Source organism: Bombina bombina, chromosome 1, assembly GCF_027579735.1.
Source record: "Bombina bombina isolate aBomBom1 chromosome 1, aBomBom1.pri, whole genome shotgun sequence".
Lineage (NCBI taxonomy): Eukaryota > Metazoa > Chordata > Amphibia > Anura > Bombinatoridae > Bombina > Bombina bombina.
The window spans coordinates 7478315-7504261 of NC_069499.1; the positions used below are offsets into that span (position 1 = coordinate 7478315).

General features: G+C 42.0%; 1 protein-coding gene across 1 annotated transcript in view; it reads right to left on the reverse strand.

Moving 5' to 3' along the window:
* ASPG (asparaginase) overlaps positions 1–25947 on the reverse strand; it is a 647837-nt gene that overhangs the window by 306184 nt on the left and 315706 nt on the right. Inside the window, exon 9 of the mRNA XM_053697101.1 lies at positions 19911–20024. Within this exon, the coding sequence (XP_053553076.1) occupies positions 19911–20024 (114 nt within the window). The remainder of the gene's footprint in view (positions 1–19910; positions 20025–25947) is intronic.

A 25947-nucleotide genomic window follows, 5' to 3' on the forward strand; every position in this document is an offset into this window, starting at 1 on the left:
TTGGGAAACTTTGCCCCTCCTGGTAGGAATGTATATCCCATACGTCACTAGCTCATGGACTCTTGCTAATTACATGAAAGAAATTATGTTTTCTCTTGTTAAGTGTGTTCAGTCCACGGGTCATCCATTACTTATGGGATACCAATACCAAAGCTAAAGTACACGGATGATGGGAGGGACAAGGCAGGAACATTAAACAGAAGGAACCACTGCCTGTAGAACCTTTCTCCCAAAAACAGCCTCCGAAGAAGCAAAAGTGTAAAATTTGTAAAATTTTGAAAAGGTATGAAGTGAAGACCAAGTTGCAGCCTTGCAAATCTGTTCAACAGAGGCCTCATTCTTAAAGGCCCAGGTGGAAGCCACAGCTCTAGTGGAATGAGCTGTAATTCTTTCAGGAGGCTGCTGTCCAGCAGTCTCATAGGCTAAACGTATTATGCTACGAAGCCAAAAAGAGAGAGAGGTGGCCGAAGCCTTTTGACCTCTCCTCTGACCAGAATAAACGACAAACAGAGAAGAAGTTTGCCGAAAATCCTTAGTTGCCTGTAAGTAGAACTTCAGGGCACGGACTACGTCCAGATTATGCAAAAGACGTTCCTTCTTTGGAGAAGGATTAGGACATAAAGATGGAACAACAATCTCTTGATTGATATTCCTGTTAGAAACAACCTTAGGTAAAAACCCAGGTTTAGTACGCAGAACTACCTTGTCTGAATGAAAATTCAGATAAGGAGAATCGCAATGTAAGGCAGATAACTCAGAGACTCTACGAGCCGAGGAAATAGCCATCAAAAACAGAACTTTCCAAGATAAAAGCTTAATATCAATGGAATGAAGGGGTTAAAACGGAACACCCTGAAGAACTTTAAGAACTAAGTTTATGCTCCACGGAGGAGCAACAGTTTTAAACACAGGTTTAATCCTAGCCAAAGCCTGACAAAAGGCCTGGACGTCTGGATTCTCTGCCAGACGTTTGTGTAAAAGAATAGACAGAGCAGAAATCTGTCCATTTAATGAACTAGCGGATAAACCCTTTTCTAAACCCTCTTGTAGAAAAGCCAATATCCTAGGAATCCTAACCTTACTCCATGAGTAACTCTTGGATTCACACCAATATAAATATTTACGCCATATCTTATGGTAAATTTTTCTGGTAACAGGTTTCCGAGCCTGTATTAATGTATCAATAACCGACTCCGAAAAACCACGCTTTGATAGAATCAAGCGTTCAATCTCCATGCAGTCAGCCTCAGAGAAATTAGGCTTGGATGGTTGAAAGGACCCTGAATTAGAAGGTCCTGCCTCAGAGGCAGAGACCATGGTGGACAGGACGACAAGTCCACTAGGTCTGCATACCAGGTCCTGCGTGGCCACGCAGGCGCTATCAGAATCACAGATGCTCTCTCCTGCTTGATCCTGGCAATCAGTCGAGGTAGCAACGGAAAAGGTGGAAACACATAAGCCATGTTGAAAACCCAAGGGGCTGCTAGTGCATCTACCAGCACCGCTCCCGGGTCCCTGGACCTGGATCCGTACCAGGGAAGCTTGGCGTTCTGGCGAGATGCCATGAGATCAAGCTCCGGTTCGCCCCAACGAAGAATCAGTTGAGCAAATACCTCCGGGTGAAGTTCCAACACCCCCGGATGAAAGGTCTGGCGACTTAGAAAGTCCGCCTCCCAGTTCTCCACGCCTGGGATGTAGATCGCTGACAGGTGACAAGAGTGAGACTCTGCCCAGCGAATTATCTTCAAGACTTCCAACATCGCTAGGGAACTCCTGGTTCCCCCTTGATGATTGATGTAAGCCACAGTCGTGATGTTGTCCGACTGAAATCTGATGAACCTCAGTGTTGCTAACTGAGGCCAAGCTAGAAGAGCATTGAATATTGCTCTTAATTCCAGAATGTTTATTGGGAGGAGTTTCTCCTCCTGAGTCCACGATCCCTGAGCCTTCAGGGAGTTCCAGACTGTGCCCCAGCCTAGTAGGCTGGCATCTGTTGTTACAATCGTCCAATCTATCTCCTCTCACAACCTCCTTTGTTGAGACTTGCAAGAGAATGACTGGATATGACATGTGAGGGGAGGAGCTATATAGCAGCTCTGCTTGGGTGATCCTCTTGCAACTTCCTGTTGGGAAGGAGAATATATCCCATAAGTAATGGATGACCCGTGGACTGAACACACTTAACAAGAGAAAAGGACCTTGCGATAGAAGGTCTGGTCTTAACGGAAGAGTCCACGGTTGGCAAGTGACCATCCGGACAAGATCCGCATACCAAAACCTGTGAGGCCATGCTGGAGCCACCAGCAGAACAAACGAGCACTCCTTTAGAATCTTGGAAATCACTCTTGGAAGAAGAACTAGAGGCGGAAAGATATAGGCAGGATGATACTTCCAAGGAAGTGACAATGCATCCAATGCCTCTGCCTGAGGATCCCTGGATCTGGACAGATACCTGGGAAGCTTCTTGTTTAGATGAGAAGCCATCAGATCGATTTCTGGAAGTCTCCACATTTGAATAATCTGAAGAAATACCTCTGGGTGAAGAGACCATTCGCCCGGATGAAACGTTTGGCGACTGAGATAATCCGCTTCCCAATTGTCTATACCTGGGATATGAACCGCAGAAATTAGACAGGAGCTGGATTCCGCCCATACCAGTATTCGAGATACTTCTTTCATAGCCAGAGGACTGTGAGTCCCTCCTTGATGATTGACATATGCCACGGTTGTGACATTGTCCGTCTGAAAACAAATAAACGACTCTCTCTTTAGAAGAGGCCATGACTGAAGAGCTCTGAAAATTGCACGGAGTTCCAAAATGTTGATTGGTAATCTCACCTCCTGAGATTCCCAAACCCCTTGTGCTGTCAGAGACCCCCAAACAGCTCCCCAACCTGTCAGACTTGCATCTGTTGAAATCACAGTCCAGGTCGGAAGAACAAAAGAAGCCCCCTGAACTAAACGATGGTGGTCTGTCCACCAAGTCAGAGAGTGTCGTACAATCGGTTTTAAAGATATTAATTGAGATATCTTTGTATAATCCCTGCATCACTGGTTCAGCATACAGAGCTGAAAAGGTCGCATGTGAGAACGAGCAAAGGGGATCGCGTCCGATGCAGCAGTCATAAGACCTAGAATTTCCATGCATAAGGCTACCGAAGGGAATGATTGAGACTGAAGGTTTCGACAAGCTGAAACCAATTTTAGACGTCTCTTGTCTGTCAGAGACAGAGTCATGGACACTGAATCTATCTGGAAACCTAAAAAGGTTACCCTTGTCTGAGGAATCAATGAACTTTTTGGTAAATTGATCCTCCAACCATGTTCTCGAAGAAACAATACAAGTCGATTCGTATGAGATTCTGCTAAATGTGAAGACTGAGCAAGTACCAAGATATCGTCCAAATAAGGAAATACCACAATACCCTGTTCTCTGATTACAGACAGAAGGGCACTGAGAACCTTTGTAAAAATCCTTGGAGCTGTTGCTAGGCCAAACGGCAGAGCCACAAACTGGTAATGCTTGTCTAGGAAAGAGAATCTCAGAAACTGATAGTGATCTGGATGAATCGGAATATGCAGATATGCATCCTGTAAATCTATTGTGGACATATAATGCCCTTGCTGAACAAAAGGCAGAATAGTCCTTATAGTTACCATTTTGAATGTTGGTATCCTTACATAATGATTCAATATTTTCAAATCTAGAACTGGTCTGAAGTAATTCTCCTTCTTTGGTACAATGAAGAGATTTGAGTAAAACCCCAGCCCCTGTTCCAGAACTGGAACTGGCATAATTACTCCAGCCAACTCTAGATCTGAAACACATTTCAGAAATGCTTGAGCCTTCACTGGATTTACTGGGATACGGGAAAGAAAAAATCTTCTTGCAGGAGGCCTTATCTTGAAGCCTATTCTGTACCCTTGTGAAACAATGTTCTGAATCCAAAGATTGTGAATCGATTTGATCCAAATTTCTTTGAAAAATCGTAATCTGCCCCCTACCAGCTGGGCTGGAATGAGGGCCGCACCTTCATGTTGACTTGGGAGCTGGCTTTGGCTTTCTAAAAGACTTGGATTTATTCCAGACTGGAGATGGTTTCCAAACTGATACCGCTCCTGTAGGGGAAGGATCAGGCTTTTGTTCCTTATTGTGACGAAAGGAACGAAAACGATTAGTAGACCTAAATTTACCTTTAGATTTTTTATCCTGTGGTAAAAAAGTTCCTTTCCCCCCAGTAACAGTTGAAATAATAGAACCCAACTGTGAACCAAATAATGTATTACCCTGGAAAGAAAGGGAAAGCAAAGTTGACTTAGAAGACATATCAGCATTCCAAGTCTTAAGCCATAAAGCTCTTCTAGCTAAAATAGCTAGAGACATATACCTGACATCAACCCTAATGATATCAAAGATGGTATCACAAATAAAATTATTAGCATGTTGAAGAAGATTAACAATGCTATGAGAATTATGATCTGTTACTTGTTGCACTAAAGCTTCCAACCAAAAAGTTGAAGCTGCAGCAACATCCGCTAAAGATATAGCAGGTCTAAGAAGATTACCTGAACATAAGTAAGCTTTTCTTAGAAAGGATTCAATTTTCCTATCTAAAGGATCCTTAAAGGAAGTACTATCTGCCGTAGGAATAGTAGTACGTTTAGCAAGAGTAGAGATAGCCCCATTAACCTTAGGGATTTTGTCCCAAAACTCTAATCTGTCAGATGGCACAGGATATAATTGCTTAAAACGTTTAGAAGGAGTAAATAAATTACCCAAATTATTCCATTCCCTGGAAATTACTTCAGAAATAGCATCAGGGACAGGAAAAACTTCTGGAATAACTACAGGAGATTTAAAAACCTTATTTAAACGTTTAGATTTAGTATCAAGAGGACCAGATTCCTCTATTTCTAATGCAATTAAGACTTCTTTAAGTAAAGAACAAATAAATTCCATCTTGAATAAATATGAAGATTTATCAGCATCAACCTCTGAAACAGAATCCTCTGAACCAGATGAATCATTATCAGAATCAGAATGATGATGTTCATTTAAAAATTCATCTGAAAAATGAGAAGTTTTAAAAGACCTTTTACGTTTACTAGAAGGAGGAATAACAGACATAGCCTTCTTAATGGATTTAGAAACAAAATCTCTTATGTTAACAGGAACACTCTGAGTATTAGATGTTGATGGAACAGCAACAGGTAATGTAGTATTACTAAAGGAAATATTATCTGCATTAACAAGTTTGTCATGACATTCAATACAAACAACAGCTGGAGGAACAGATATCACAAGTTTACAGCAAATACACTTAACTTTGGTAGATCCAGCATCAGGCAGCGATTTTCCAGAAGTATCTTCTGATTCAGGGTCAATCTGAGACATCTTGCAATATGTAATAGAAAAAACAACATATAAAGCAAAATTGATCAAATTCCTTAAATGACAGTTTCAGGAATGGGAAAAAATGCCAGTGAACAAGCTTCTAGCAACCAGAAGCAAATAAACAATGAGACTTAAATAATGTGGAGACAATAATGACGCCCATATTTTTTTAGCGCCAAAAAAGACGCCCACATTATTTGGCGCCTAAATGCTTTTAGCGCCAAAAAATGACGCCACATCCGGTAACGTCGACACTTTTGGCACAAAAACGTCAAAAAATGACGCAACTTCCGGTGACAAGTATGATGCCGGAAATAACAAAGATTTTTTTGCGCCAAAAAAGTCCGCGCCAAGAATGACGCAATAAAATGAAGCATTTTCAGCCCCCGCGAGCCTAACAGCCCACAGGGAAAAAAGTCAAATTTTAAGGTAAGAAAAAAATTGATTATTCAAATGCATTATCCCAAATAATGAAACTGACTGTCTGAAATAAGGAATATTGAACATCCTGAATCAAGGCAAATAAATGTTTAAACACAAATATTTAGAACTTTATAAAAAAGTGCCCAACCATAGCTTAGAGTGTCACAAAAATAAGACTTACTTACCCCAGGACACTCATCTACATGTAGTAGAAAGCCAAACCAGTACTGAAACGAGAATCAGTAGAGGTAATGGTATATATAAGAGTATATCGTCGATCTGAAAAGGGAGGTAAGAGATGAATCTCTACGACCGATAACAGAGAACCTATGAAATAGACCCCGTAGAAGGAGATCATTGAATTCAAATAGGCAATACTCTCTTCACATCCCTCTGACATTCACTGCACGCTGAGAGGAAAACCGGGCTCCAACCTGCTGCGGAGCGCATATCAACGTAGAATCTAGCACAAACTTACTTCACCACCTCCACAGGAGGCAAAGTTTGTAAAACTGATTTGTGGGTGTGGTGAGGGGTGTATTTATAGGCATTTTGAGGTTTGGGAAACTTTGCCCCTCCTGGTAGGAATGTATATCCCATACGTCACTAGCTCATGGACTCTTGCTAATTACATGAAAGAAATGATCAATTGAAAATTTTCAAGGTAAAGAAAAATAAATTGAATTAAAATGCATTATCCCAAATAATGAAACTGACAGTCTGAATTTTAAAGGAATACTGATTATCCTGAATCATGGCAAATATAAGTTTAAAGACATATATTTAGAACTTTACATATAAAGTGCCCAACCATAGCTTAGAGTGTCACAAAAAATAAGACTTACTTACCCCAGGACACTCATCTACATATAGTAGATTGCCAAACCAGTACTGAAACGAGAATCAGTAGAGGTAATGGTATATAAGAGTATATTGTCGATCTGAAAAGGGAGGTAGAAGAAATCTCTACGACCGATAACAGAGAACCTATGAAATAGATCCCCTAGAGGTAGACCATTGTATTCAAATAGGCAATACTCTCTTCACATCCCTCTGACATTCGCTGCACTCTGAGAGGAAAACCGGGCTTCAACCTGTTGCGAAGCGCATATCAACGTAGAATCTAGCACAAACTTACTTCACCACCTCCACGGGAGGCAAAGTTTGTAAAACTGAATTGTGGGTGTGGTGAGGGGTGTATTTATAGGCATTTTAAGGTTTGGGAAACTTTGCCCCTCCTGGTAGGAATGTATATCCCATACGTCACTAGCTCATGGACTCTTGCTAATTACATGAAAGAAAGAGGTATTAAATGCATTTAGTTCAAATCATCAAGTATGTGTGTATATGTATGTAAGGACTCATAGGAGACTCAGGTATATGGTAGATCAGTACCTAGTGATACAAAACACATATTGATAGAAGGCTATAATATTACATTCATACATATGTATCACTAAGTCAATATGGTAGTGATATTTAATTAGGCCAATTCAGTGGTATTGAAAACCAGTCATTAATGAATAATTATGTGTGCCCATATTCAGTAAATATACATATACAAATGTAAAAGTCTATAGTCCGTCAAACATTATTTTAAGGGTTGGAAACCTTGTTGGCAGAAGAGGTCATAACATTAACCAGGGAATTATTATTCCCAATAGTTTATAAGGTCGAACTCCGAGTTCAGCCCTCTTGGTACTCTGCTGTCCATCTTAAGGATCCATAACATCTCTCTTTTGGACAATGCTACTTCACGACCTCCCCCTCTTTTAGGTCTTGGTACCATATCAATTGGTTGCCAAGAAAAGCAAGTTAGGTCCTTCTTGTGGATTTGGGCAAAATGGTATACCACAGGAGTAGTCGCTTTGCCCACTCTAATAGTAGACAAGTGCTCACTAATTCTAGTTCTAATATCCCTAGTGGTGAGCCCAATGTATTGTTTACCACATGCTGTACAAGTTATGCAGTAGATGACAAAAGTAGATGTGCAATTGAGGCAAAAGTTAATTTCATAGGTTTTTCCTGTTACCGTGGAGATAAAGTGTTCTTACACAGCTCTAGATGTGGAGCATTTGACTATTTGACTACCACATCTATAGGAGCCTTTGCAGCTAAGCCAGGCACTTCCTTGAGAAACAGTTTTTGGCAGAAACGTAGGGGACAAAATATTCCCCAAAGTTCTGTTTCGTCGATAAGAGCATCTAAGCCCTTCCTTTACACACTGTACAAGTCTATCGTCTGCTATTAACATACCAAAATGATATTTGACGATTTTACAGACTTCCTCATATTGTGCACCCAGGTTCGCAGACAACAAAAATGTAACAGAGGGAGACGTAATAGAAGAGGTCAGGGGATAGCACTAGTGGTGATGAGGTGATAATACAAAGAGGTATTCTCAAACACAATCAAATTGAGGCAAAAAGTACCTATGCAACATCATACAAGAACACAACATCTGATCAGATCAACAAACAGAGGGACACAGGGAGTAAATATAAAGCTAGTGAACCAGTAAAAGTCCAAATGGAACCAAGGGATGTCAGTACCAACAGACTAACTAAACCTACTAATTCTGATGTTGGACAGGAACATCTGCACCAGGTTTTTTCCTTGCCCCAGAGCAACCCAGACAGGGGGGGGGGGGCATCAGGTCAGGAGAAGTCAGGATACAGGTTGAGGGAGACGAGGAATCAAAGTACAAATGACATGTGTCATAAATCTCTCAGACATAGTATTATCTGATGACCAATTACTTGTATTGAGTCTTGGTTTAGGATTTGTAACAACCTAGAATTTCAATCTTTTTCGCACAATAATTGATATAAATCGGTTAATCCGAAATATAACATTAAAGGGCCATTTCTCAGGTAATGATACTATGTCTTCGAGTGAAGAACAGGGTACCCAATGGGTTACCACTAAATTGAATACTAACCTTACCTTCCCTGAAACTTGTAACTTGGTTTCACTTAACACTTTTAGTAGAAAGTGATGGATTTGAGAATGTGCAAAACATCAGTAGAGCAAAAAGCTTAAAATCTCCATCAAAATTCTACCCAATACATAGCAGGGGTAATGTGATAGAAAACTTCTACAAAAGAGTGGAAAATTACCTCAAGCTCCTTGCCGATTCTACAAAAAACACCTCTAACAACTTAGATAGAGCGGAAAGAGAGGCTTTGGTCCTCTCTAGCTAATAACCAAAATCTAGTCATAAAAAATGCGGACAAGGGTGGCTCAGTGGTAGTAATGAATAGGGCTCAATATATCAATGAAGCCATGCGCCAGCTGAATGACAGAAACCGTTATTCAGTGTTAACCGCCAACCCTACATGTCGCTTTAAGAGAGAACTTATGCACCTTTTGGATGAGGGAGTAGAGAGTGGTTTTATTGACAGGGATACCATGTCATATATATTTATTGAACACCTCACTACTCCGGTTTTTCATCACCTGCCGAAGGTGCATAAGTCCCTTACGGATATGAAAGGACGTCCGATAGTTAGCGGTATAGGGTCGTTGTTTGAACGATTGTCCCAGTGGCTGGATATGATCTTACATCCATTTGTTGAAGCCCTCACTAGCTTTTTGAGGGACACTAAGCACCTTATGAATTTAGTAAAGGATGTTGCATGGGTTGAAGAGAATTACCTATGGGTAACCATAGACTTAACAGCCCTCTACTCTTCTATTCCACACTCAAAGGGAATGGAAGCAATATCATTTTTTCTTAGGAATTGGTCTTCCTTCACAATGGATTTTCAGAAATATGTACTACAGGTGGCTGAGTTTCTATTAACTCATAACTTTTTTGAATTTGAGGGTGTGTTCTATCTCCAGAGATGTGGGACAGCTATGGGGGCCAAATTTGCCCCCTCCAATGCCAACCTATTTATGGGTTGGTGGGAGCTGTCCCACATCTTTGGAGATAGGAACTCCCTACGTGGCTGCATTACCTTTTACTGCCGCTTCATAGATGATTTAATCCTTATCTGGCATGGCGGTTATGATGATTTGGAGAGGTTTCTAAGGAAACTGAATGATAATGACATCGGTCTGAAATTCACAAGTGAGATCCAACAGACCAAGATCAACGTTTTGGATGTAGTATTGAGTGGTAGTCCTGAAGGCCGAGTTGAGACTAGCCTATATAGGAAACCAATATCAGGCAACTCACTACTGCATGCCAAAAGTTGCCACCCTAGACACGTACCGTATGCGATAGCCAAGGGGCAACTCATAAGGGCAAAACGGAATTGTTCCGATGCCCGTGAGAGTGCTACCCAAATGATGGAAGTAAAAAAACCTCTATTTCAGAGAGGCTATCCTAGAAAGGTGGTGAACAGGGCACAGAAAGAGGTGGATAGATTAGACAGAGGTGATCTGCTCAGAGACAAGCAGCCACAAATTGATAAAAAGATGCAAAAAGGAGTAACATTTGTCACTGAATATAGTGCACAATATGAGGAAGTCTATAAAATCGTCAAATATCATTTTGGTATGTTAATAGCAGACGATAGACTTGTACAGTGTGTAAAGGAAGGGCTCAGATGCTCTTATCGACGAAACAGAACTTTGGGGAATATTTTGTCCCCTACGGTTCTGCCAAAAACTGTTTCTCAAGGAAGTGCCTGGCTTAGCTGCAAAGGCTCCTATATATGTGGTAGCTCTAGATGTGGAGCATGTGACTATTTCACTGTGTCAGAACACTTTACCTCCACGGTAACAGGAAAAACCTATGAAATTAACTTTTGCCTCAATTGCACATCTACTTTTGTCATCTACTGCATAACTTGTACAGCATGTGGTAAACAATACATTGGGCTCACCACTAGGGATATTAGAACTAGAATTAGTGAGCACTTGTCTACTATTAGAGTGGGCAAAGAGACTACTCCTGTTGTATACCATTTTGCCCAAATCCACAAGAAAGACCTAACTTGCTTTTCTTGGCAACCAATTTATATGGTACCAAGACCTAAAAGAGGGGGTGATCATGAAGTAGCATTGTCCAAAAGAGAGAAGTTATGGATCCTTAAGATGGACACCAGAGTACCAAGAGGGCTAACTAGAGGGAGCTAGCGGCACAAAGTACAGTAACAGTATATAAGGATAGGCAGTAACTACAGAGAGCTAGCGGCATAGAGTACAGTAACATTATATAAGGATAGGCAGTAACTACAGAGAGCTAGCGGCATAGAGTACAGTAACAGTATATAAGGATAGGCAGTAACTACAAGGAGCTAGCAGCACAGAGTACAGTAACAGTATATAAGAATAGGCAGTAACTACAGGGAGCTAGCAGCACACAGTACAGTAACAGTATATAGGCAGTAACTACAGGGAGCTAGCGGCACAGAGTACAGTAACAGTATATAGATAGGCAGTAACTACGGGGAGCTAGCAGCACAGAGTACAGTAACAGTATATAAGGATAGGTAGTAACTACAGAGAGCTAGCGGCACAGAGAACAGTAACAGTATATAGATAGGCAGTAACTACAGGGAGCTAGCGGCACAAAGTACAGTAACATTATATAAGGATAGGCAGTAACTAAAGAGAGCTAGCGGCATAGAGTACAGTAACAGTATATAAGGATAGGCAGTAACTACAGAGAGCTAGCGGCACAGAGTACAGTAACAGTATATAAGGATAGGCAGTAGCTACAGGGAGCTAGCGGCACAGAGTACAGTAACAGTATATAGATAGGCAGTAACTACAGGGAGCTAGCGGCACAAAGTACAATAACATTATATAAGGATAGGCAGTAACTACAGGGAGCTAGCGGCATAGAGTACAGTAACAGTATATAAGGATAGGCAGTAACTACAGGGAGCTAGCGATACAGTGTACAGTAACAGTAAATAAGGATAGGTAGTAACTACAGGAACAGTATATAAGGTAAGGCAGTAACTACAGGGAGCTAGCGGCACAGAGTCCAGTAACAGTATATAAGGATAGGCAGTAACTACAGGGAGCTAGCAGCACAGAGTACAGTAACAGTATATAGGCAGTAACTACAGGGAGCTAGCGGCACAGAGTACAGTAACAGTATATAGATAGGCAGTAACTACAGGGAGCTAGCAGCACAGAGTACAGTAACAGTAAATAAGGATAGGCAGTAACTACAGAGAGCTAGCGGCACAGAGTACAGTAAAAGTATATAAGGATAGGCAGTAACTACAGGGTGCTAGCAGCACAGCGTACAAAAACAGTATATAGATAGATAGTAACTACAGAGAGCTAGCAGCACAGAGTACAATAACAGAATATAAAGATAGGCAGTAACTACAGGGAGCTAGCGGCACAGAGTACAGTAACAGTATATAAGGATAGGCAGTAACTACAGGGAGCTAGCAGCACAGAGTACAGTAACAGTTTATAAGGAAAGGCAGTAACTACAGGGTGCTAGCGGCACAGAGTACAGTAACAGTTTATAAGGAAAGGCAGTAACTACAGGGAGCTAGCAGCACAGAGTACAGTAACAGTATATAAGGATAGGCAGTAACTACAGGGAGCTAGCAGCACAGAGTACAGTAACAGTATATAAGGATAGGCAGTAACTACAGGGAGCTAGCAGCACAGAGTACAGTAACAGTATATAAGGATAGGCAGTAACTACAGGGAGCTAGCAGCACAGAGTACAGCAACAGTAGCTACAGGGAGCTAGAAGCACAGAGTACAGTAACAGTATATAAGGATAGGCAGTAACTACAGGGAGCTAGCAGCACAGAGTACAGTAACAGTATATAAGGATAGGCAGTAACTACAGGGAGTTAGCAGCACAGAGTACAGTAACAGTATATAACGATAGGCAGTAACTACACGGAGCTAGCAGCACAGAGTAAACAGTATATAAGGATAGGCAGTAACTACAGGGAGCTAGCAGCACAGAGTACAGTAACAGTATATAGGCAGTAACTACAGGGAGCTAGCAGCACAGAGTACAGTAACAGTATATAGATAGGCAGTAACTACGGGGAGCTAGCGGCACAGAGTACAGTAACAGTATATAGATAGGCAGTAACTACAGGGAGCTAGCAGCACAGAGTACAGTAACAGTATATAAGGATAGGCAGTAACTACAGAGAGCTAGCGGCACAGAGTACAGTAACAGTAAATAGATAGGCAGTAACTACAGGGAGCTAGCAGCACAGAGTACAATAACAGAATATAAAGATAGGCAGTAACTACAGGGAGATAGCGGCACAGAGTACAGTAACAGTATATAAGGATAGGCAGTAACTACAGAAAGCTAGCAGCACAGAGTACAATAACAGAATATAAAGATAGGCAGTAACTACAGGGAGCTAGCGGCACAGAGTACAGTAACAGTTTATAAGGAAGGGCAGTAACTACAGGGTGCTAGCAACACAGAGTACAGTAACAGTTTATGAGGAAGGGCAGTAACTACAGGGAGCTAGCAGCACAGAGTACAGTAACAGTATTTAAGGATAGGCAGTAACTACAGGGAGCTAGCAGCACAGAGTACAGTAACAGTAGCTACAGGGAGCTAGCAGCACAGAGTACAGTAACAGTATATAAGGATAGGCAGTAACTACAGGGAGCTAGCAGCACAGGGTACAGTAACAGTATATAAGGATAGGCCGTAACTACAGGGAGCTAGCAGCACAGAGTACTGTAACAGTATATAGATAGGCAGTAACTACAGAGAGCTAGCAGCACAGAGTACAATAACAGTATATAAGGATAGGCAGTAACTACAGGGAGCTAGCAGCACAGAGTACAGTAACAGTATATAAGGATAGGCAGTAACTACAGGGAGCTAGCAGCACAGAGTACAGTAACAGTATATAAGGATAGGCAGTAACTACAGGGAGCTAGCAGCACAGAGTACAGTAACAGTAGCTACAGGGAGCTAGCAGCACAGAGTACAGTAACAGTATATAAGGATAGGCAGTAACTACAGAGAGCTAGCAGCACAGAGTAGAATAACAGAATATAAAGATAGGCAGTAACTACAGGGAGCTAGCGGCACAGAGTACAGTAACAGTATATAAGGATAGGCAGTAACTACAGGGTGCTAGCAGCACAGAGTACAGTAACAGTTTATAAGGAAGGGCAGTAACTACAGGGAGCTAGCAGCACAGAGTACAGTAACAGTATATAAGGATAGGCAGTAACTACAGGGAGCTAGCAGCACAGAGTACAGTAACAGTAGCTACAGGGAGCTAGCAGCACAGAGTACAGTAACAGTATATAAGGATAGGCAGTAACTACAGGGAGCTAGCAGCATAGAGTACAGTATATAAGGATAGGCCGTAACTACAGGGAGCTAGCAGCACAGAGTACAGTAACAGTATATAGATAGGCAGTAACTACAGAGAGCTAGCAGCACAGAGTACAATAACAGTATATAAGGATAGGCAGTAACTACAGGGAGCTAGCAGCACAGAGTACAGTAACAGTATATAAGGATAGGCAGTAACTACAGGGAGCTAGCAGCACAGAGTACAGTAACAGTATATAAGGATAGGCAGTAACTACAGGGAGCTAGCAGCACAGAGTACAGTAACAGTAGCTACAGGGAGCTAGCAGCACAGAGTACAGTAACAGTATATAAGGATAGGCAGTAACTACAGGGAGCTAGCAGCACAGAGTACAGTAACAGTATATAGATAGGCAATAACTACAGAGAGCTAGCAGCACAGAGTACAATAACAGTATATAAGGATAGGCAGTAACTACAGGGAGCTAGCAGCACAGAGTACAGTAACAGTATATAGATAGGCAGTAACTACAGGGAGCTAGCAGCACAGAGTACAGTAACAGTATATAAGGATAGGCAGTAACTACAGGGAGCTAGCAGCACAGAGTACAGTAACAGTAGCTACAGGGAGCTAGCAGCACAGAGTACAGTAACAGTATATAAGGATAGGCAGTAACTACAGGGAGCTAGCAGCACAGAGTACAGTAACAGTATATAAGGATAGGCAGTAACTACAGGGAGTTAGCAGCACAGAGTACAGTAACAGTATATAACGATAGGCAGTAACTACACGGAGCTAGCAGCACAGAGTAAACAGTATATAAGGATAGGCAGTAACTACAGGGAGCTAGCAGCACAGAGTACAGTAACAGTATATAGGCAGTAACTACAGGGAGCTAGCAGCACAGAGTACAGTAACAGTATATAGGCAGTAACTACAGGGAGCTAGCAGCACAGAGTACAGTAACAGTATATAGATAGGCAGTAACTACAGGGAGCTAGCGGCACAGAGTACAGTAACAGTATATAGATAGGCAGTAACTACAGGGAGCTAGCAGCACAGAGTACAGTAACAGTATATAAGGATAGGCAGTAACTACAGAGAGCTAGCGGCACAGAGTACAGTAACAGTATATAAGGATAGGTAGTAAAACTACAGAGAGCTAGCGGCACAGAGTACAGTAACAGTATATAAGGATAGGCAGTAACTACAGGGAGCTAGCAGCACAGAGTACAGTAACAGTATATAAGGATAGGCAGTAGCTAAAGTGAGCTAGCAGCACAGAGTACAGCAACAGTATATAAGGATAGGCAGTAGCTACAGTGAGCTAGCAGCACAGAGTACAGTAACAGTATATAAGGATAGGCAGTAACTACAGAGAGCTAGCGGCACAGAGTACAGTAACAGTATATAAGGATAGGCAGTAACTACAGAGAGCTAGCGGCACAGAGTACAGTAACAGTATATAAGGATAGGCAGTAACTACAGGGAGCTAGCAGCACAGAGTACAGTAACAATATATAAGGATAGGCAGTAACTACAGAGAGCTAGCGGCACAGAGTACAGTAACAGTATATAAGGATAGGCAGTAACTACAGAGAGCTAGCGGCACAGAGTACAGTAACAGTATATAAGGATAGGCAGTAACTACAGAGAGCTAGCGGCACAGAGTACAGTAACAGTAAATAGATAGGCAGTAACTACAGGGAGCTAGCAGCACAGAGTACAATAACAGAATATAAAGATAGGCAGTAACTACAGGGAGCTAGCGGCACAGAGTACAGTAACAGTATATAAGGATAGGCAGTAACTACAGAGAGCTAGCAGCACAGAGTACAATAACAGAATATAAAGATAGGCAGTAACTACAGGGAGCTAGCGGCACAGAGTACAGTAACAGTTTATAAGGAAGGGCAGTAACTACAGGGTGCTAGCAACACAGAGTACAGTAACAGTTTATAAGGAAGGGCAGTAACTACAGGGAGCTAGCAGCACAGAGTACAGTAACAGTATTTAAGGATAGGCAGTAACTACAGGGAGCTAGCAGCACAGAGTACAGTAACAGTAGCTACAGGGAGCTAGCAGCACAGAGTACAGTAACAGTATATAAGGATAGGCAGTAACTACAGGGAGCTAGCAGCACAGGGTACAGTAACAGTATATAAGGATAGGCCGTAACTACAGGGAGCTAGCAGCACAGAGTACAGTAACAGTATATAGATAGGCAGTAACTACAGAGAGCTAGCAGCACAGAGTACAATAACAGTATATAAGGATAGGCAGTAACTACAGGGAGCTAGCAGCACAGAGTACAGTAACAGTATATAAGGATAGGCAGTAACTACAGGGAGCTAGCAGCACAGAGTACAGTAACAGTATATAAGGATAGGCAGTAACTACAGGGAGCTAGCAGCACAGAGTACAGTAACAGTAGCTACAGGGAGCTAGCAGCACAGAGTACAGTAACAGTATATAAGGATAGGCAGTAACTACAGAGAGCTAGCAGCACAGAGTAGAATAACAGAATATAAAGATAGGCAGTAACTACAGGGAGCTAGCGGCACAGAGTACAGTAACAGTATATAAGGATAGGCAGTAACTACAGGGTGCTAGCAGCACAGAGTACAGTAACAGTTTATAAGGAAGGGCAGTAACTACAGGGAGCTAGCAGCACAGAGTACAGTAACAGTATATAAGGATAGGCAGTAACTACAGGGAGCTAGCAGCACAGAGTACAGTAACAGTAGCTACAGGGAGCTAGCAGCACAGAGTACAGTAACAGTATATAAGGATAGGCAGTAACTACAGGGAGCTAGCAGCATAGAGTACAGTATATAAGGATAGGCCGTAACTACAGGGAGCTAGCAGCACAGAGTACAGTAACAGTATATAGATAGGCAGTAACTACAGAGAGCTAGCAGCACAGAGTACAATAACAGTATATAAGGATAGGCAGTAACTACAGGGAGCTAGCAGCACAGAGTACAGTAACAGTATATAAGGATAGGCAGTAACTACAGGGAGCTAGCAGCACAGAGTACAGTAACAGTATATAAGGATAGGCAGTAACTACAGGGAGCTAGCAGCACAGAGTACAGTAACAGTAGCTACAGGGAGCTAGCAGCACAGAGTACAGTAACAGTATATAAGGATAGGCAGTAACTACAGGGAGCTAGCAGCACAGAGTACAGTAACAGTATATAGATAGGCAATAACTACAGAGAGCTAGCAGCACAGAGTACAATAACAGTATATAAGGATAGGCAGTAACTACAGGGAGCTAGCAGCACAGAGTACAGTAACAGTATATAGATAGGCAGTAACTACAGGGAGCTAGCAGCACAGAGTACAGTAACAGTATATAAGGATAGGCAGTAACTACAGGGAGCTAGCAGCACAGAGTACAGTAACAGTAGCTACAGGGAGCTAGCAGCACAGAGTACAGTAACAGTATATAAGGATAGGCAGTAACTACAGGGAGCTAGCAGCACAGAGTACAGTAACAGTATATAAGGATAGGCAGTAACTACAGGGAGTTAGCAGCACAGAGTACAGTAACAGTATATAACGATAGGCAGTAACTACACGGAGCTAGCAGCACAGAGTAAACAGTATATAAGGATAGGCAGTAACTACAGGGAGCTAGCAGCACAGAGTACAGTAACAGTATATAGGCAGTAACTACAGGGAGCTAGCAGCACAGAGTACAGTAACAGTATATAGGCAGTAACTACAGGGAGCTAGCAGCACAGAGTACAGTAACAGTATATAGATAGGCAGTAACTACAGGGAGCTAGCGGCACAGAGTACAGTAACAGTATATAGATAGGCAGTAACTACAGGGAGCTAGCAGCACAGAGTACAGTAACAGTATATAAGGATAGGCAGTAACTACAGAGAGCTAGCGGCACAGAGTACAGTAACAGTATATAAGGATAGGTAGTAAAACTACAGAGAGCTAGCGGCACAGAGTACAGTAACAGTATATAAGGATAGGCAGTAACTACAGGGAGCTAGCAGCACAGAGTACAGTAACAGTATATAAGGATAGGCAGTAGCTAAAGTGAGCTAGCAGCACAGAGTACAGCAACAGTATATAAGGATAGGCAGTAGCTACAGTGAGCTAGCAGCACAGAGTACAGTAACAGTATATAAGGATAGGCAGTAACTACAGAGAGCTAGCGGCACAGAGTACAGTAACAGTATATAAGGATAGGCAGTAACTACAGAGAGCTAGCGGCACAGAGTACAGTAACAGTATATAAGGATAGGCAGTAACTACAGGGAGCTAGCAGCACAGAGTACAGTAACAATATATAAGGATAGGCAGTAACTACAGAGAGCTAGCGGCACAGAGTACAGTAACAGTATATAAGGATAGGCAGTAACTACAGAGAGCTAGCGGCACAGAGTACAGTAACAGTATATAAGGATAGGCAGTAACTACAGGGAGCTAGCAGCACAGAGTACAGTAACAGTATATAGGCAGTAACTACAGGGAGCTAGCAGCACAGAGTACAGTAACAGTATATAGGCAGTAACTACAGGGAGCTAGCAGCACAGAGTACAGTAACAGTATATAGATAGGCAGTAACTACAGGGAGCTAGCGGCACAGAGTACAGTAACAGTATATAGATAGGCAGTAACTACAGGGAGCTAGCAGCACAGAGTACAGTAACAGTATATAAGGATAGGCAGTAACTACAGAGAGCTAGCGGCACAGAGTACAGTAACAGTATATAAGGATAGGTAGTAAAACTACAGAGAGCTAGCGGCACAGAGTACAGTAACAGTATATAAGGATAGGCAGTAACTACAGGGAGCTAGCAGCACAGAGTACAGTAACAGTATATAAGGATAGGCAGTAGCTAAAGTGAGCTAGCAGCACAGAGTACAGCAACAGTATATAAGGATAGGCAGTAGCTACAGTGAGCTAGCAGCACAGAGTACAGTAACAGTATATAAGGATAGGCAGTAACTACAGAGAGCTAGCGGCACAGAGTACAGTAACAGTATATAAGGATAGGCAGTAACTACAGAGAGCTAGCGGCACAGAGTACAGTAACAGTATATAAGGATAGGCAGTAACTACAGGGAGCTAGCAGCACAGAGTACAGTAACAATATATAAGGATAGGCAGTAACTACAGAGAGCTAGCGGCACAGAGTACAGTAACAGTATATAAGGATAGGCAGTAACTACAGAGAGCTAGCGGCACAGAGTACAGTAACAGTATATAAGGATAGGCAGTAACTACAGGGAGCTAGCAGCACAGAGTACAGTAACAGTATATAAGGATAGGCAGTAGCTACAGTGAGCTAGCAGCACAGAGTACAGTAACAGTATATAAGGATAGGCAGTAGCTACAGTGAGCTAGCAGCACAGAGTACAGTAACAGTATATAAAGATAGGCAGTAGCTACAGGGAGCTAGCGGCACAGAGTACAGTAACAGTATATAAGGATAGGTAGTAACTACAGGAACAGTATATAAGGTAAGGCATTAACTACAGTGAGCTAGCAGCACAGAGTACAGTAACAGTATATAAGGATAGGCAGTAGCTACAGGGAGCTAGCAGCACAGAGTACAGTAACAGTAGCTACAGGGAGCTAGCAGCACAGAGTACAGTAACAGTATATAAGGTAAGGCATTAACTACAGTGAGCTAGCAGCACAGAGTACAGTAACAGTATATAAGGATAGGCAGTAGCTACAGGGAGCTAGCGGCACAGAGTACAGTAACAGTATATAAGGATAGGCAGTAACTACAGAGAGCTAGCGGCACAGTGTACAGTATAAGAGACACACAAAGTTAACCCGTTCAGGGGATTCAGTACGAACTGATAACAATCTCACCTTTCTTTTCTCCTCCTGCGTCAGATGCTTCTTCCCTAATACATAGGACAACTTAGCTAGAGCTGCTTCCGGGGTCAGATCGCAGCCGGGTATCACTCCTACCACAGTGAGAGCCTGGGGGGGGGAGAGTAATGTTATGTGATACACTTAAAGGGACATCATGGTCACAATATAAATGCACACAGATAAATTAGATCTTTAAATAGAAATATATTAGCAATATTCATGCATTTAAAAAATGTTATCACTGTTTTAATGTGAGTATTTTTCTCTGCACGTGGACGTGATGCATACCTAGATATTTTTAGTGCACCAGTATTTTAAATACTGCAGCTGCTCAGAACACCAGTGGGGTTTGTATTATATCAGCAATTAACAGTTTGAGTCATTACCAGATGCTACAAGGACCTTAGGCTCTCAGAGGAAGAGCTGTGTTTAAAAACATAATTTATACTTACCTGATAAATTAAATTATTTCATGGTGGTGAGAGTCCACAATCCATTACTCATGGGATTTACCTTCCCTATCACTTGGAGGAGGCCAAGCTCTATATAACCCCCTCACACATACCTAAGCAGAAGTGAGGCAAGAAAAAGAGCATGAATAAAAAAATGTAGCAGGGAAAAAGATGTGCTTAAAAAAAGAAAGGGTGGGGTCTCATGGACTCTCACCACCATGAAAGAAATGAATTTATCAGATATAAATTATGTTTTCTTTCATACAGGTGGTGAGAGACCACGATCCATTACTCATGGGAACTAATACCCAATCTGTGGATTCCATGAGCAATAACATAAAGGGAGGGATTTAAAAATGATCTTTTTCATTGAGAAATTAAATCCACAACCCCAATAAAACTGCACCCCAAGGCACCTTCATGCCTTCTTAGTAGCAGGAGTAGTTTTCCTTATTCTAGTTAGCACTGGGTCTCCAAACAGAACCAGAAGTTCAGAGGAAACTTCATTTGTTCCTTATCCTGGCGAAAAGAACGGAAACAATTAAAGGCCTTAAATTTTATCTCTTTCCCCCGTTAACCGTAGAAATAATAGACTCGGAAGAAAACAATATCTTACCCTTAAAGGAAAGAGATCATCTAGATTTAGACACCATATCAGCAGACCAGGACCTAAGCCATAAAGCTCCCCTGGCCAGAAATGCCAACAACAACATGACATTGGTTGTCATAAGAAACAGCATCACAAATAAAAGAATTGGCATTTTTAAGTAAACTTAAGGTTGTCACAAACAGGATCCTAAAAACACTGTTCAGAAAGACTGGATAAGCAAGGTGAAGCAGCAACCACATCAGATATATCAGCTATAGAAATGGTTGGCCTAAGTGAGTAACCTGCTTGTAAAAAAGGCCTTCTGTATATAGATTGTAACTTTCTGTCTAGAGCAGTTCTTTGCAAGCTGTGTGCCGTGACACATTAGTCTGTCGGCGGGAGTGCGTAGGTGTGTGTCTGCTTCAGCACATTTATATATATATGTGGAGACTTTATCCTTATCTGGCGGGAGTGCATAGGTGTGTCACTGCTTCAGCACATTTATATATATATGTGGAGACTTTATCCTTATCTGGCGGGAGTGCGTAGGTGCGTCACTGCTTCAGCACATTTATATATATACGGTGCCTTTATCCTTATCTGGCGGGAGTGTGTAGGTGCGTCACTGCTTCAGCACATTTATATATATATGTGGAGACTTTATCCTTATCTGGCGGGAGTGTGTAGGTGCGTCACTGCTTCAGCACATTTATATATATACGGTGCCTTTATCCTTATCTGGCGGGAGTGTGTAGGTGCGTCACTGCTTCAGCACATTTATATATATATGTGGAGACTTTATCCTTATCTGGCGGGAGTGCGTAGGTGCGTCACTGCTTCAGCACATTTATATATATACGGTGCCTTTATCCTTATCTGGCGGGAGTGTGTAGGTGCGTCACTGCTTCAGCACATTTATATATATACGGTGCCTTTATCCTTATCTGGCGGGAGTGCGTAGGTGCGTCACTGCTTCAGCACATTTATATATATATATACGGTGCCTTTATCCTTATCTGGCGGGAGTGCGTAGGTGCGTCACTGCTTCAGCACATTTATATATATATATATATACGGTGCCTTTATCCTTATCTGGCAGGAGTGCGTAGGTGAGTCACTGCGTCAGCACATTTATATATATATATACGGAGCCTTTATCCTTATCTGGCAGGAGTGCGTACGTGCGTCACTGCTTCAGCACATTTATATATATATATATATACGGAGCCTTTATCCTTATCTGGCGGGAGTGTGTAGGTGCGTCACTGCTTCAGCACATTTATATATATATATATACGGAGCCTTTATCCTTATCTGGCAGGAGTGCATACGTGCGTCACTGCTTCAGCACATTTATATATATATATACGGAGCCTTTATCCTTATCTGGCAGGAGTGCGTACGTGCGTCACTGCTTCAGCACATTTATATATATATATATACGGAGCCTTTATCCTTATCTGGCAGGAGTGCGTACGTGCGTCACTGCTTCAGCACATTTATATATATATATATATACGGAGCCTTTATCCTTATCTGGCGGGAGTGCGTATGTGCGTCACTGCTTCAGCACATTTATATATATATATATACGGAGCCTTTATCCTTATCTGGCAGGAGTGCGTACGTGCGTCACTGCTTCAGCACATTTATATATATATATATATATATATATACAGAGCCTTTATCCTTATCTGGCGGGAGTGCGTAGGTGCGTCACTGCTTCAGCACATTTATATATATATATATATATATACGGAGCCTTTATCCTTATCTGGCGGGAGTGCGTAGGTGCGTCACTGCTTCAGCACATTTATATATATATATGCGGTGCCTTTATCCTTATCTGGCGGGAGTGCGTAGGTGCGTCACTGCTTCAGCACATTTATATATATATATACGGAGCCTTTATCCTTATCTGGCGGGAGTGCGTAGGTGCGTCACTGCTTCAGCACATTTATATATATATATATATACGGTGCCTTTATCCTTATCTGGCGGGAGTATGTAGGTGCGTCATTGCTTCAGCACATTTATATATATATATATATATGCGGTGCCTTTATCCTTATCTGGCGGGAGTGTGTAGGTGCGTCACTGCTTCAGCACATTTATATATATATATACGGTGCCTTTATCCTTATCTGGCGGGAGTACGTAGGTGCGTCACTGCTTCAGCACATTTATATATATATATATACGGTGCCTTTATCCTTATCTGGCGGGAGTGCGTAGGTGCGTCACTGCTTCAGCACATTTATATATATATATATACGGTGCCTTTATCCTTATCTGGCGGGAGTGCGTAGGTGCGTCACTGCTTCAGCACATTTATATATATATATATACGGTGCCTTTATCCTTATCTGGCGGGAGTGTGTAGGTGCGTCACTGCGTCAGCACATTTATATATATATATATACGGTGCCTTTATCCTTATCTGGCGGGAGTGCGTAGGTGCGTCACTGCTTCAGCACATTTATATATATATATATATATATATATATATACGGTGCCTTTATCCTTATCTGGCGGGAGTGTGTAGGTGCGTCACTGCTTCAGCACATTTATATATATATATGCGGTGCCTTTATCCTTATCTGGCGGGAGTGCGTAGGTGCGTCATTGCTTCAGCACATTTATATATATATATACGGTGCCTTTATTCTTATCTGGCGGGAGTGCGTAGGTGCGTCACTGCTTCAGCACATTTATATATATATATATATATATATATATATACGGTGCCTTTATCCTTATCTGGCGGGAGTGCGTAGGTGCGTCACTGCTTCGGCACATTTATATATATATATACGGTGCCTTTATCCTTATCTGGCGGGAGTGCGTAGGTGCGTCACTGCTTCAGCACATTTATATATATATATATATATATACGGTGCCTTTATCCTTATCTGGCGGGAGTGTGTAGGTGCGTCACTGCGTCAGCACATTTATATATATATATATATATATATATATATACGGTGCCTTTATCCTTATCTGGCGGGAGTGTGTAGGTGCGTCACTGCTTCAGCACATTTATATATATATATACGGTGCCTTTATCCTTATCTGGCGGGAGTGCGTAGGTGAGTCACTGCTTCAGCACATTTATATATATATATATATATGCGGTGCCTTTATCCTTATCTGGCGGGAGTGCGTAGGTGCGTCACTGCTTCAGCACATTTATATATATATATATATATACGGTGCCTTTATCCTTATCTGGCGGGAATGCGTAGGTGCGTCACTGCTTCAGCACATTTATATATATATACGGAGCCTTTATCCTTATCTGGCGGGAGTGCGTAGGTGCGTCACTGCTTCAGCACATTTATATATATATATATGCGGTGCCTTTATCCTTATCTGGCGGGAGTGCGTAGGTGCGTCATTGCTTCAGCACATTTATATATATATATATATACGGTGCCTTTATCCTTATCTGGCGGGAGTGCGTAGGTGCGTCACTGCTTCAGCACATTTATATATATATATATATATATATATATATATATATATATACGGTGCCTTTATCCTTATCTGGCGGGAGTGCGTAGGTGAGTCACTGCTTCAGCACATTTATATATATACGGTGCCTTTATCCTTATCTGGCGGGAGTGCGTAGGTGCGTCACTGCTTCAGCACATTTATATATATATATATACGGTGCCTTTATCCTTATCTGGCGGGAGTGTGTAGGTGCGTCACTGCGTCAGCACATTTATATATATATACGGTACCTTTATCCTTATCTGGCGGGAGTGCGTAGGTGCGTCACTGCTTCAGCACATTTATATATATATATATATATATATATATATACGGTGCCTTTATCCTTATCTGGCGGGAGTGTGTAGGTGCGTCACTGCTTCAGCACATTTATATATATATATATGCGGTGCCTTTATCCTTATCTGGCGGGAGTGCGTAGGTGCGTCATTGCTTCAGCACATTTATATATATATATACGGTGCCTTTATCCTTATCTGGCGGGAGTGCGTAGGTGCGTCACTGCTTCAGCACATTTATATATATATATATACGGTGCCTTTATCCTTATCTGGCGGGAGTGCGTAGGTGCGTCACTGCTTCGGCACATTTATATATATATATATATATATATATATATATATATATATATATATATATATACGGTGCCTTTATCCTTATCTGGCGGGAGTGTGTACGTGCGTCACTGCTTCAGCACATTTATATATATATATATATACGGTGCCTTTATCCTTATCTGGCGGGAGTGCGTAGGTGAGTCACTGCTTCAGCACATTTATATATATACGGTGCCTTTATCCTTATCTGGCGGGAGTGCGTAGGTGCGTCACTGCTTCAGCACATTTATATATATATATATACGGAGCCTTTATCCTTATCTGGCGGGAGTGTGTAGGTGCGTCACTGCGTCAGCACATTTATATATATACGGTGCCTTTATCCTTATCTGGCGGGAGTGTGTAGGTGCGTCACTGCTTCAGCACATTTATATATATACGGTGCCTTTATCCTTATCTGGCGGGAGTGCGTAGGTGCGTCACTGCTTCAGCACATTTATATATATACGGTGCCTTTATCCTTATCTGGCGGGAGTGCGTAGGTGCGTCACTGCTTCAGCACATTTATATATATACGGTGCCTTTATCCTTATCTGGCGGGAGTGCGTAGGTGCGTCACTGCTTCAGCACATTTATATATATACGGTGCCTTTATCCTTATCTGGCGGGAGTGCGTAGGTGCGTCACTGCTTCAGCACATTTATATATATACGGTGCCTTTATCCTTATCTGGCGGGAGTGCGTAGGTGCGTCACTGCTTCAGCACATTTATATATATATGTGGAGACTTTATCCTTATCTGGCGGGAGTGCGTAGGTGCGTCACTGCTTCAGCACATTTATATATATATATATATATATATATACGGAGCCTTTATCCTTATCTGGCGGGAGTGCGTAGGTGCGTCACTGCTTCAG